This window comes from Macaca mulatta, chromosome 9 (assembly GCF_049350105.2).
Source record: "Macaca mulatta isolate MMU2019108-1 chromosome 9, T2T-MMU8v2.0, whole genome shotgun sequence".
NCBI classification, from domain to species: Eukaryota; Metazoa; Chordata; class Mammalia; order Primates; family Cercopithecidae; genus Macaca; species Macaca mulatta.
In genome coordinates, this window is record NC_133414.1 from 131,123,432 (window position 1) to 131,135,988 (window position 12,557).

A 12,557-nucleotide genomic window follows, 5' to 3' on the forward strand; every position below is an offset into this window, starting at 1 on the left:
TAGCTTTTCTACTTGGCCTTTTCTCGACGCACTCACTTCCAGTTCTCTCAAAACGTTTGATATTAAGATCAAAGGGAAGAAGGGAAGACAGCAGTCTTCACCCTAGATTGCTCAATTTCAGGGTTCCTAGTGGAGGAAAGCCCATTCCAGCTGTTGCCTCTTAAATAGAAGATGGATCTCTAGCTCTGAGCTATTCGTGTATTAACTCGTATTCAAGAAGGTTCCACCGTGGGCTGCGTCTGACTTTAATATAGGCAGTGCTCAAACTAGAATAAGCACTAATTAAAGGAATTGTTGGGGGTCTTTCATGTTCCCACTCCTACTGGAAGACCCATGTCCATTTCCGGAACCCCACCAGTTCCCCATAAGCAAGACTAAACCTGATGGGCAAAAGTTCCTAACCCCTACTTTACCCTCCCACCCTCACTTTTAAATCCACCATACTGAATGCCACACTATGGAATGCAGCTACCTGCCAATCAAGACAATAGAAGGCAAAAAATAGAAGTGAATTAAGATGAACTCATCTGAAATACACAAATGCATCACTATCTGAAGATACCAGCAAGAGATTTAGTCTACGTGTATAAGGCTCCCAGTAGGATTTAGCTAGGCTACTATAAGTTAGACTGCTTTCATAATAACAGCTAACTTCCTCCACAGCAAATTGGCTCAATCAGGAACCTTCATTTGAAGGTGTGTTAGAGGGTGGAGTAAATACCCAATAGCTGTCTTTCTGGTCAAAGAAAAGGTGCAGCATATCAAGAACTTGGGGGCGGGGGAAAACACTTTCTTAGCCGGGAAAGAAAAATAATCCAACGCTGCTAGTCTTAACCCCAGACCAGAGAACTGCTGATCTGATTGGGCCTAAATTAAGTAGCTTAATGAAACCCTGTAATTACTTGTTCTCCTTTCTTTTGCTAGAAAATACACCGGTTTAAATGAGCTTCGCTTTCTGGCTGAAGTTTCTAAGGCCAACATGAATCCTCTTACCTCTCCCACTGCTGCTGTTCTGCCTTTTCAAAAGGACCACCATAAACAGATCAGTGCATTCTCTAGGCCAAAAGGGCTAACCAGGTGGCAAGATCAATTTAGCTCCTGTGTATTTCTAGAGTCAAATTACAGACGGTTTCCAAAGGTCTTGGAGGCTTTGACATAGCCTGAATATATGGGAGTCACTGTGATGAGATGTGTCTAATGTTAATTTGATAGTCTGACACCGCTACTGTTCTACCAGAACTAAGAACATACTGAGCTGGAGCTTCCTGAGGGCAAGAGAGTATTGGAAAAGGTATCCAGAAGACCCTCTCGCCAACTAGTCAGGCAGCCACTATTCCTCTGTTTTTAAAGTACCCCATTTTCAGGCTGGGCGTGGTGGCTTATGCCTGTAATCCCAGCACTTCGGGAGGCAAGGCAGGTGGATCACAATGTCAGGAGACCAGCCTGGCCAACATGGCGAAACCCTCTCTCTACTAAAAATACAAAAATTAGCCAGGTGTGGTGGTGGGCACCTGTAACCCCAGCTACTTGGTAGGCTGAGGCAGGAGAATCCCTTGAACCCAGGAGGCGGAGGTTGCAGTGAGCCCAGATCGTGCCATTGCACTCCAGCCTGGGCAACAGAGCGACTGTCTCCAAAAAAGAAAACAGTACCCCATGTTCAGCCCCTGTGCCAAATTTGCCTGTTTTCCAGCTGACAATACTGGGAGTTAAAACACAGAATATTACTATAGTTAATTTTCTAGCGTTCTCTTATGAAAAGCATATGCAAGCAAACACATCATTTAAAAATCCTTGGAACTCAATATGAAACTTTCAACATTTTGCAAAATTACATTTAGAGAAACCCAATTTTTCAAAGTTTAAGAAATATACAAAGTAATTATGACAAAATTATCTTAAGAACATGCTGCATACTTGGCCAAGTACACAAAACAATACAAGGAATAGTCAAAAGGGCTTCTCCAACTGTAGAGCTACAGATCGTCTTGTCTTTTTTTTTTTTTTTTTTTTTTTTTTTTGAGACGGAGTCTCGCTCTGTCGCCCAGGCTGGAGTGCAGTGGCGCGATCTCGGCTCACTGCAAGCTCCGCCTCCCGGGTTCACGCCATTCTCCTGCCTCAGCCTCCCGAGTAGCTGGGACTACAGGCGCCCACAACCGCGCCCGGCTAATTTTTTGTATTTTTAGTAGAGACGGGGTTTCACCGTGGTCTCGATCTCCTGACCTTGTGATCCGCCCGCCTCGGCCTCCCAAAGTGCTGGGATTACAGGCGTGAGCCACCGCGCCCGGCGAGGTACAGATTGTCTTAACCTGTTCTTTTCTGTACAGACTTAAATTTCTAGTGGCTTTTTTCTTTGTATTTTAATTTTCCTACAAAGTCCTTTTTGGAAGTTGCAGAATTATTAGCTTTGATGAGAACAACTTTTGTCATAGATTTGATTTATTAAACCAAAATTATACATATTAAAATTTTATCACAAATATATATGCTTCCAGACAAAGAAAAGTTTGTTAGTCCTGATTTTCTAATCATAGCCACTCAAGCAACAGTCCTTTCACAGTACCCCATGTATTTCAATTAGACTTATAAAATTATAAATCAATCTATGGTCAGTGTCTTTGGTTTAAAAAAAAAAAAACAGGCATTTCTTGACATAAAAACGTCCCACACATTATAGATGCCAACCACCTCCTGGTAGCCACTATGGACAACTAATGAGATGCAGAGTCTTTTTCGGACCGATGATGTCTCTACTATCGGATCTATCTGGATTAACAGCAATGTTACTCTCAATGAAACTGCAGAAGCCACCAGGAACATGGAAGACCACCTAGCAGATCGGTGAGTAGGCTGCTTGTTCAGCTTTCCTTTAACACCTGTTGGTAAATACTAGTGGGAGTAGACAGAGTTGTACAGCCTGGACAGTGGAAACCAAGAGCAGGATCGCAAGGTAACAGCATCAGACTCTTCTGCCCTCCTCTTGCACTTGGGTTCTGCTCCCAGGACAAAGAACTTGGGAGAACAGTATGGGAAACTGAGCAGAAAGAATGGGTTTCCTGACTAGCCTTAAAACCTAACCCTAACGTGGCCAACAGTAACTCATCTGAACAAATCTGATTAAATAAATTGTTGGGGCTTACCTGTGATGTCACACATACAGATCTACTCTCCAGGAAGCAAACTCTTAGCAGGTTACTGCCCCACTGATAATCACTGATCTGAAATTCTCTTGTTATGAAAGAAAAGTCCTTCTCCCCACAAAAGACCTTTAAAGACTTCTACATATTTGAAATACCAGATACTAAGAAAGGTGTTTAAAATGATTTCTGTCATTGGTAACATCAAACAAAAAAGGCTGTATCTGGTTAAGTTAAAAAGCATCAATACTCCCTCTTCTGGCCCTCCAGCTGTACCAATAGGAATTCTCACCACTACTCAATAACAGAAATAATAAGTGCCTACAGCCATGATGAATTTGTAACATTTTCTCAAATTAACTATGATTTTTCTAATTTCAGGTGAAAACCCAAGGTGGTACTTCAAACACGCACATGCACACACAAACTCAGAGGACAGCTTTACAAGGAAACTAAGGAGTTTCTGCATTAACAAAGGAAGACATTTTAGGGGAGACATCCTAGCCACATATGCTTTCTTTGTTATATTTAGGTTCATATTCATTGATACTAAACACAGACATTTAATGGCACTGATAAAAATTCAAGTAAAAAAACTCAACTGAAGATGCAAACTTACCATTATAAACAAAATACTATAACCACAAATCAACACTAAAACAAATTCTGTAAGTATTTTATTTATCACTGAAGAAAAAACACAGCAGCAAGTTCTGTGTTGGCTTCAATGAGACCAAATAGTTAATCTTTAACATAGCTACTACACTCCAAAATTGAAGTCAACACAGTCATTACTACAAATTACTTGTTGAAAGAATCTATCTTGAAGAGAAAGAAAATTAGGAAAGAATTTAAACAATTCCTCCAAACCATACATTTATAAATATTGTCATATTTAAAATGCTTGAAAGGCATGAATTCTCCATTAATGGAAAAGCAGTTTACTATTGGCAACAGAAAAAAACTCAGCGATAGTTTACCAAATGCTTTAAAATTTAAAAGCTATGCTGTTTGGATTCACACTTGCGCAGTATTCTTCTTGTCATTACAACAACTGCAAATTGCTTTGTACTCACCTTCTCTCAAGTAAAATCTAAAGAAAACCCCACCGTATCCAATGTTTGTAATGTTTACTTCAAGTGAATCTAAAAACTTTCTAAATTTAGTTTATGGTAAATACCTCAAAATACCTAAAATAGGTACATATCAACCACTTAAAAGTGTGAAAATTGTTTCAGATTCACTGCTTTAAAGGGTCTTCAAATATATTTTCTTTAACAGAACCTTACTTCATTCCAAATTAATATCAGATATTTCAAAATAAAAAAAAATATATCAGTTCTATACCAAGATAAAGGTGTTACTCAATACCTGAAAGTTCACATTTTAAATTTATTTTTTACTTTTTCTTTTTTGTCAACAAATGATTGATGAAATAATGCAACACCCTTAAATTCCAGAAAATGGCATGGTTTTTCCAACCTCCTGTGGATATGGTGCATGATCAATCTATTATATAGGATTAATACAAGTTCATGCTTTTTGTGTTATGGTGAAACATTAAAGAATCCAATTTAGATTGGTTGAAGCACAAGTATAATAATCCTTGAATGTGATCAAACCTATTTAAGACACCAGTTTAAATCCATTATCTTGAGACTTAACGTCGTACTGTGGTCCATCCATCTTCATCAGTCTCATTTTTAGTACGACGAAGAGACTCCCTATCTTTTTCAGCTCTCCATGAGGCCTTCTCTTTTTCACCTTCTCTTTCTCGGTCTCGGTCTCTTTCTCGGTCTCTTGAAAGAGCTGGGGGAGGAACTCGACGAGGAGGGTCCCGCTCTTCTGCCCGGTCATCTTTCCTGTCATCAGCACGTCTCCAAGAACTTACTAGAAAGTTTAATTTAAAAAAAAAAAATTTAGTACTATATTCTATTGGCACAAATTAACAAGCAGAAGAAATGCCTCAAATTACTCAAAATTCCTGTACTAAAGACTGACAATACAGAAATCATAATTAAAGCTCGTACAATTTCTCACAATCTTTAACATACAGATGTACAGATAAAACTCGAAATTTGAAAACAGGCAGCAAACCCTGGCCTGGGAAGGGCTGCAGCTGGTATAAACCCGTAAGACAAGGTAGCAAAAATCTGGCTGAATGAAAATGTAACTGAAAGGATTTTTGGCTCTTGAAGAATTTTAACAGCAAATTAACCACATAAAATACAGGAGTTTTTAAAGTTATGGCTATGATAGAAAAATTCTCTCACTAACAGGATGTCAAGACATACGGAAAATAAATTTTTAAAAACTAAGAGAGGCCGGGCGCGGTGGCTCAAGCCTGTAATCCCAGCACTTTGGGAGGCCGAGACGGGCGGATCACGAGGTCAGGAGATCGAGACCAGCCTGGCTAACACGGTGAAACCCCGTCTCTACCAAAAAAAATACAAAAAACTAGCCGGCCGAGGTGGCGGGCGCCTGTAGTCCCAGCTACTCGGGAGGCTGAGGCAGGAGAATGGCGTAGACCCAGGAGGCAGAGCTTGCAGTGAGCTGAGATCCGGCCACTGCACTCCAGCCTGGGCGACAGAGCGAGACTCCGACTCAAAAAAAAAAAAAAAAAACTAAGAGAAAAATTAGTATTTTAAAAATGAAAAATACATATATTTTAAGAAAGAAACTTCTGTTACAATTTCAGAGAAAATGTTTCTACTTTGTGCTTAATTTCTCAAGAAGTTGCTTTTAAATAACAATTTTTTTCATTTTTATTAAGTAAACTTTATATATATTGCCTACTATCCAATTTAGTCTACTACTGTACTTTGAATTTAGAGATAAGTGCACTTCACAACACGACCATTAACTGTATGAAAATCCTGAATTCTAAATGGAATAAACATCAGCTCTCTTATTGTTGGCATTCATACAAGTTTACGATATAATTAAATAACCCAAATCCCCCCCCAAGAAATGACGGTTCTCCAATACTTCAGTTGTATGTAACATCTATACCTTCTTCACGTTCTGATCTGAGCGGAGGTCCTCTTCGGTCCCTATCGTCTCTTAGATCTCGTCTTTCTCTTAGATCACGCCGGTCATCCCTCTCACGGCGACGGTCATCCCTATCTCTATCATCCCGACGACTTGAGTCTCTCCAGCTTGAAGATTCCTCAGCTGGTCCTCTTCTCCAGCCACCTTCATCCCTGTAGCCATTTACAATGACAAGTCAGGTTCTTACTACTGTTAGACCAAATGGGATAATTATAAGTACATCCAATCCAAGCTGGGGCTTAGAGTTTACAAATGTAACAGGACAGTTTAAACTCATAACCTGACCTTACCTGATACCTGGGGCATGGAGAACAAACGAGAACACTCAGATCTGTGCCATCCCACTCAGTAGCCACTACCCATATGTGGTTACTTAAATTTAAAGTAAAATGGAGATATTTCCTTAGGAGCACCAACCATATATTCTAAGTGTTTGGCAGCCAAATGTGACTGCTGACTACCATACTGGCCAACACAGACACAGACATTTCTTCCTTGCAGAAAATTGCATTGAACACTGCTGGTCTACATTTATCAGTGCAAGGACACTTTGGCAGAGGGAGCAAGCTAGAACTTCTACTACCAATAAAATCGAAGGGCTTTTGATAATTTAAGGGCAAAAAAACTGACTGCCCTAAACCACAGGTTGAAAAGCAATGGACTGACAAAGACAGCTGGACTGGTTCCACTGCCCAACAGTCATACAGCCTATAGACAGCCACGAAGTCTGGGCCTCCATTTTCTTGCTTTAACAGGGAATGTTTGGTTAGATAATCTATAAAAATTTTTTTTTTTTTTTTTTTGAGATGGAGTTTCGCTCTTGTTGCCCAGGCTGGAGTGCAATGGCACGATCTTGGCTCACCACAACCTCCGCCTCCCGGGTTCAAGCAACTCTCCTGCCTCTAAAGCCTGCATTATGATTCTAAGAGATAAGGGGGGTGCTGGGGAATAGCAAGGAACATCATTTCTGAAAAACAGTTTGAAATACACAGGCCGGTGTCTAAAACAACCCCAACTGCAGCTCTACAAACTTTTTTTTTTTTTTTGAGATGGAGTTTCGCTCTTGTCGCCCAGGCTGGAGTACAATGGCACGATCTCTGCTCACTGCAACCTCTGCCTCCTGGGTTCAAATGATTCTCCAGCCTCAGCCTCCTGAGTACCTGAGATTACAGGCACACCACCACCAAATCTAGCTAATTTTTGTATTTTTAGTAGAGACAGGGTTTCACCATGTTGGCCAGGCTGCTCTCGAACTCCTGAACTCAGGTGATCCGCCCACCTCGGCCTTCCAAAGTGCTGTGATTACAGGCATAAGCCACCGCGCCCGGCCTCTACAAATAATTTAATTAGAACATCACACCTAGGTCTTCTGAAGCGATCCTCTCGATCCACATCTCTCTCTCTCTCCCTTTCTCTCTCAGGTTCCTTGTCATTCTCCTCTCGATCTTGATTATCTCTATCTCTTTCTTTTTCTCTGTCCCATTCACGTTCTTCTGATGGCCTTGATTCTCGAGGTGGACCCCAGCTCTCCTCTCTGGCTTTTTCTTTCTCTCTCCATCCACCTATTTTTTTGAAAAAGCAAAATATTTTTAAAAGAAGAAACAGATTGGCAATCATGAATAGACGCTGGCATTAATTCATCATCATTCTAAATGCTACTTTTAAGATACTGATTAAAAAAACACTAAAGCTATGTATATCACTGCAGAGACATCATTAACAGTATTTTAAACTTATATAAGAAACTTAAAATGGGCCGGGCACGGTGGGGCTCACACCTGTAATTCCAGCACTTTGGGAGGCCAAGCCAGGTAGATCACTTAAGGTCAGGAATTCAAAACCAGCCTGGCCAACATGTTAATAACCCTGTCTCTACTACAAATACAATTAGCCAGGTGTGGTGGTGCGCCTGTACTCCTAGCTACTTGACTTGGGAGGCTGAGACACAAGAATCGCTTGAACCTGGGAGGCAGAGGTTGCAGTAAGCCAAGATAGTGCCACTGCACTCCAGCCTGGGCGACAGAGTGAGACTGAAAAAAACAACAGGGGGGAAAAAAAAAAAAAAAAAAAACCTTAAATGATCTGGCTTGAGTGCTCCATAAAACAAAAATATCACTAAAAATTTCACAATTTTTCCTATTGCACGCAGATTTCAGTATAGTATCTGTTGTGATGTTAAACAGATCACTCATTTAAGCAGAAAACTTCAAGAGTATTCTCTGAGTCCCAATTTTAAGGTATTTATACCTTGCAACATTTTCAAGGCCTTCATATTCAAAAAAGAAACTTTCCTTTTACATTCCTATCCTCCACCATTTACCACCCATCATTATCTAGTCATTAATCATGAATAAATCCTTTAACCCTGTAGAGTGGCTCACACTTATCCATGGAATACATGAATCTAGGAACATTTCACATAGATTACATGGAGATATAAATTTGTTGGTGACCTCACTGTTTAAAATGGCTTCCAAGCGTAGTGCTAAAATGCTGTCTAGTGGCCAGGCGTGGTGGCTCATGCCTGTAATCTCAGGAATTTGGGAGGCCGAGGAGGTGGATCCCTGGAGCCCAGGAGTTCAAGACCAGCCTGGGCAACATGGCAAAACCACATCTCTACAAAAAATACAAAAATTAGCTGGGCTTGGTGGTGTGCACCTATAGTCAGCTACTCAGGAAGCTGATGTGGTAGGATCTCTTGAGCCCAGGAGGCAGAGGTTGCGGTGATCTCAGATCACACCACTGCACTCCAGCCTGGGAGACAGAGTGAGACCCCGCCTCAAAAAAAGAAAAAACAAATGCTGTTTAGTGGCCCCAAGCACAAGGTGGCTAAGGACAAAATACATGTATTAGATAAGCTTTGTTCATGAATGAGTTACAATGCTGTTGACCATGAATTCAATGGTAATGAGTCAACAACATATCAGAAATACGGGTCTTTAAACACAAACACATAAAAGACATTTTATGTATTGACTAGTTGACAAAAATATCATGACTACAAGCTCACAAGAACCTAACCTTGTATTTCCCCTAGGAACAGGAGTTCAGTATTCATGGCAACTTTATAAAATATAATTAGCAAATCAGTAAGAATCTGCTACACTGTTACCCCATTTAACATGAGGCAAAGAAAAATTAAATGGCTTACACAAGGTAACAGCTGAACAGTGGAATGGAGTGAGACTAAAAGAGATGAAGTAGGCAACAGAAACAACTGGGGAAAGCAAGGAAGCAGCTCACTTAGATCTGCACTTAGAACAACTGCTCTAGTTATTTCCCCCACACCCAAAATTAAAACTGGGAGTAAGAGAGGAAGCAAAAACCAGTTAGGGGGTGAGGAAAACGATGCTGAGCCAGGACCAAGTACAAGCAATGGGAATGGAGAAGAGGGTGGATTTCAGGAACATCAAAAAGGCCAAACTGAACTAAACAAACATTTAACACAAAAGATGAAACAGAGACAAAACAACTCCCAGATTCGTAGCTCAGACAGTTAGATGGACAGTGATGCCCCTGAAGAGAATCAGAGGGATGGGTGTTCATGAATTCATGGTCAACAGCATTGTAACTCATTCATGAACAAAGCTTATCTAAATACATGTATTTTCTCCTTAGCCACCGTGTGCTTGGGGCCACTAAACAGCATATGTTTTTCTTTTTTTGAGGCGGGGTCTCACTCTGTCTCCCAGGATGGGAGTGCAGTGGCGTGATCTCAGATCACTACAACCTCTGTATGTGATGGTGATGAGTCCAGTTTTGGATAGGCTGTGTTTGACATTCAGTAAGACTACCAAGTGGAAATGCGCTATATGCAGTAAGCAGCTGTCACCTGTGTGCAGTACGCAGAAATTACCTAGAGAAAATTGGCCGGGGCAGTGGCTCACGCTGTAATCCCAGCACTTTGGGAGGCCAAGATGGGTGGATCACTTGAGGTCAGGAGTTCAAGAGCAACCTGGCTACCAAGGTGAAACCCCGTCTCTACTAAAAATACAAAAAATTAGCCAGGCGTGGTGACGGGTGCCTGTAATCCCAGCTACTCAGGAGGCTGAGGCAGGAAAATAGCATGAACCTGGGAGGCGGACCTTGCAGTGAGCCGAGATCACGCCACTGCACTCCAGCCTGGGTGACAGAGTGAGACTCCATCTCAAAAAAAAAAAAAAACAAAATTAGCCATGTATGGTGGCATGTGTCTGTAGTCCCAGCTACTTGGGAAGCTGAAGCAAGAGAATTGCTTGAACCCAGGAGGCAGAGGTTGCAGTGAGCTGAGATCGCACAACTGCAGTCCAGTCTGGAAGACATCTCAAAAAAAAAAAAAAAAAGAAAGAAAGAAAGAAAATGGTAATAGATGTGTGTCACAGACATGTATACAACTGCTCACAAATAATAAAGTGTTAAACAACAAGCAGGCCCAGGACTAAGAAAGAAAACGAGGCTGGGCGCAGTGCCTCACACCTGTAATCCTAGCACTTCACTTTGCGAGGGAGAGGCAAAAGGATAATTGAGCCCAGGAGTTTGAGACCAGCCTGGGCAACATGGCAAAACCCTGTCTCTCCAAAAAAAATAAAATATTAGCAGGGTGTGGTGGCATGCGCCTGTAGTCCTAGCCACTCAGAAGGCTGAGGCGGGAGGCTCCCTAGAGTCAGGGAGGTCAAGGTTGCAATGAGCCATGATTGCACCACTGCACACCAACCTGTGCAACAGAGCAAGACCCTGTCTCAAAAAAAGTAAAGTGAGTTCCTCCGTGCATATCTCTCATTTGGCAGAAATAAATATATAAAGTACATTTTGGTTTCAATTATTTATTTTTAAAAGGAGGCTAGTTCCCAGTAAAACCTGAAAAACACACCAATACTGAAGGGATGAGTACAGGAAGAGCCTTGAAAGAAGCAGTCAACGAAGCAGAAGGAAAATAAAGAGCACATCACAAAAGAAGAAAGAGGGGTTGGGTTATTTATGTTTTGGATGGTAGTATTCTGAAGGCAAACTTTTGACAGGTAAGTCACTGCAAATGATACTGAAGATAAAAGACCAGTTTATCTGGAAAATAACAATATAGCCCTGACATTTATCTATCAGAACTTCACTTTTACAGGTGAACACTTAAGCATATTCTAGGAAATAGACTTTTACCTGGCTTGACTAATGGTCTCCAAGGACCAGGCCTTGAGTCATCACCCCGTCTGGGAAAGCGATCATCATCAGCACGTCTTGAAAGCCGATCATCATCCATGTTTCTCCAAGGGCCCCTGTCATCCTCTGCACCACGCCTGGGAATTCTATCTTCATCGGCATTTCTCCAAGGTCCTCGATCATCATCCAACCCTCGCCTGGGACCCCGGTCATCATCCATGCCTCGCCTGGGACCCCGGTCGTCATCCAACCCTCGCCTGGGACCCCGGTCGTCATCCAGCCCTCGCCTGGGACCCCGGTCGTCATCCAGCCCTCGCCTGGGACCCCGGTCGTCATCCAACCCTCGCCTGGGACCCCGGTCGTCGTCAGCATTACGCCAGGATGATCGCTCTTCATCAGCGCCGCCTCGCCTCGGCCCCCGGTCGTCATCCATCCCACGTCTTGGTCCTCTGTCCTCGTCAGCTGTTCGCCAGCTTCCTCTGTCCTCATCCAGTCCTCGTCTAGGTGGTCTGTCATCATCCGCGTGACGCCAGCTTCCCCTGTCTTCATCAGCAATTCGTCTGGGAGGCCTGTCATCATCTGTGTTACGCCAAGAAGGCCGGTCATCGTCTGCCCCACGGCGAGAGAACCGATCTTCCTCAGGACCACGTCTAGGGCCTCTGTCATCATCCATGCCACGCCGGGGAACCCGATCATCATCTGGTCTAAGAGAGGACTCTCTATCTTCATCATCCCCCAGACGCCGGGGCCGCTCTTCATCTCTTCTATGAGACCTGTCCTCATCTCGCCCTTCTCCACGTCTCCACTCCCTACACAGCAACAAGAACAATTAAAAATACATAAAATAAAAAAGCACACGATCCTTTGGGGATTTTTTTTTTTTTGACGTGCTTTTTTAAAACTTCAGTATGGGCCGGGTGCAGTGGCTCACGCCTTTAATCCCAGGACTTTGGGAGGCAGAGGCAGGCAGATCACCTGAGGTCAGGAGTTCAAGACCAGCCTGGCCAACATGGCAAAACCCCATCTCTACTTAATTGTAAGACAAGTGGCTTGGCGCAGTCGCTCCCACCTGTAATCCCAGCACTTTGGAAGGCCAAGGCGGGAGGATTGCTTGAGCCCGGGAGCATGAGACTAGCCTGGGCAACATGGCAAAACCCCATCCCTATAAAAAAATTAAAATTGACCAGCCGTGGTGGCTCACGCCTATAATCCCAGCACTTTGGGAGGCCAAGGCAGGCA

At 42.6% G+C, this 12,557-nt stretch overlaps 1 protein-coding gene across 1 annotated transcript in view; it reads right to left on the bottom strand.

Annotated features, from left to right (window-relative positions):
- Positions 1 to 3,798: 3,798 nt before the first annotated feature.
- The window catches only part of EIF3A (eukaryotic translation initiation factor 3 subunit A), a 49,545-nt gene continuing 40,786 nt past the window's right edge, over positions 3,799 to 12,557 (bottom strand). Inside the window, exons 19-22 of the mRNA XM_015148293.3 lie at positions 11,319 to 12,127; positions 7,546 to 7,747; positions 6,147 to 6,337; positions 3,799 to 5,024 (exon numbers count right to left, since the gene is read on the bottom strand). Coding sequence (XP_015003779.1) covers positions 4,795 to 5,024; positions 6,147 to 6,337; positions 7,546 to 7,747; positions 11,319 to 12,127 — 1,432 coding nt within the window. The 3' untranslated portion in view covers positions 3,799 to 4,794. The remainder of the gene's footprint in view (positions 5,025 to 6,146; positions 6,338 to 7,545; positions 7,748 to 11,318; positions 12,128 to 12,557) is intronic.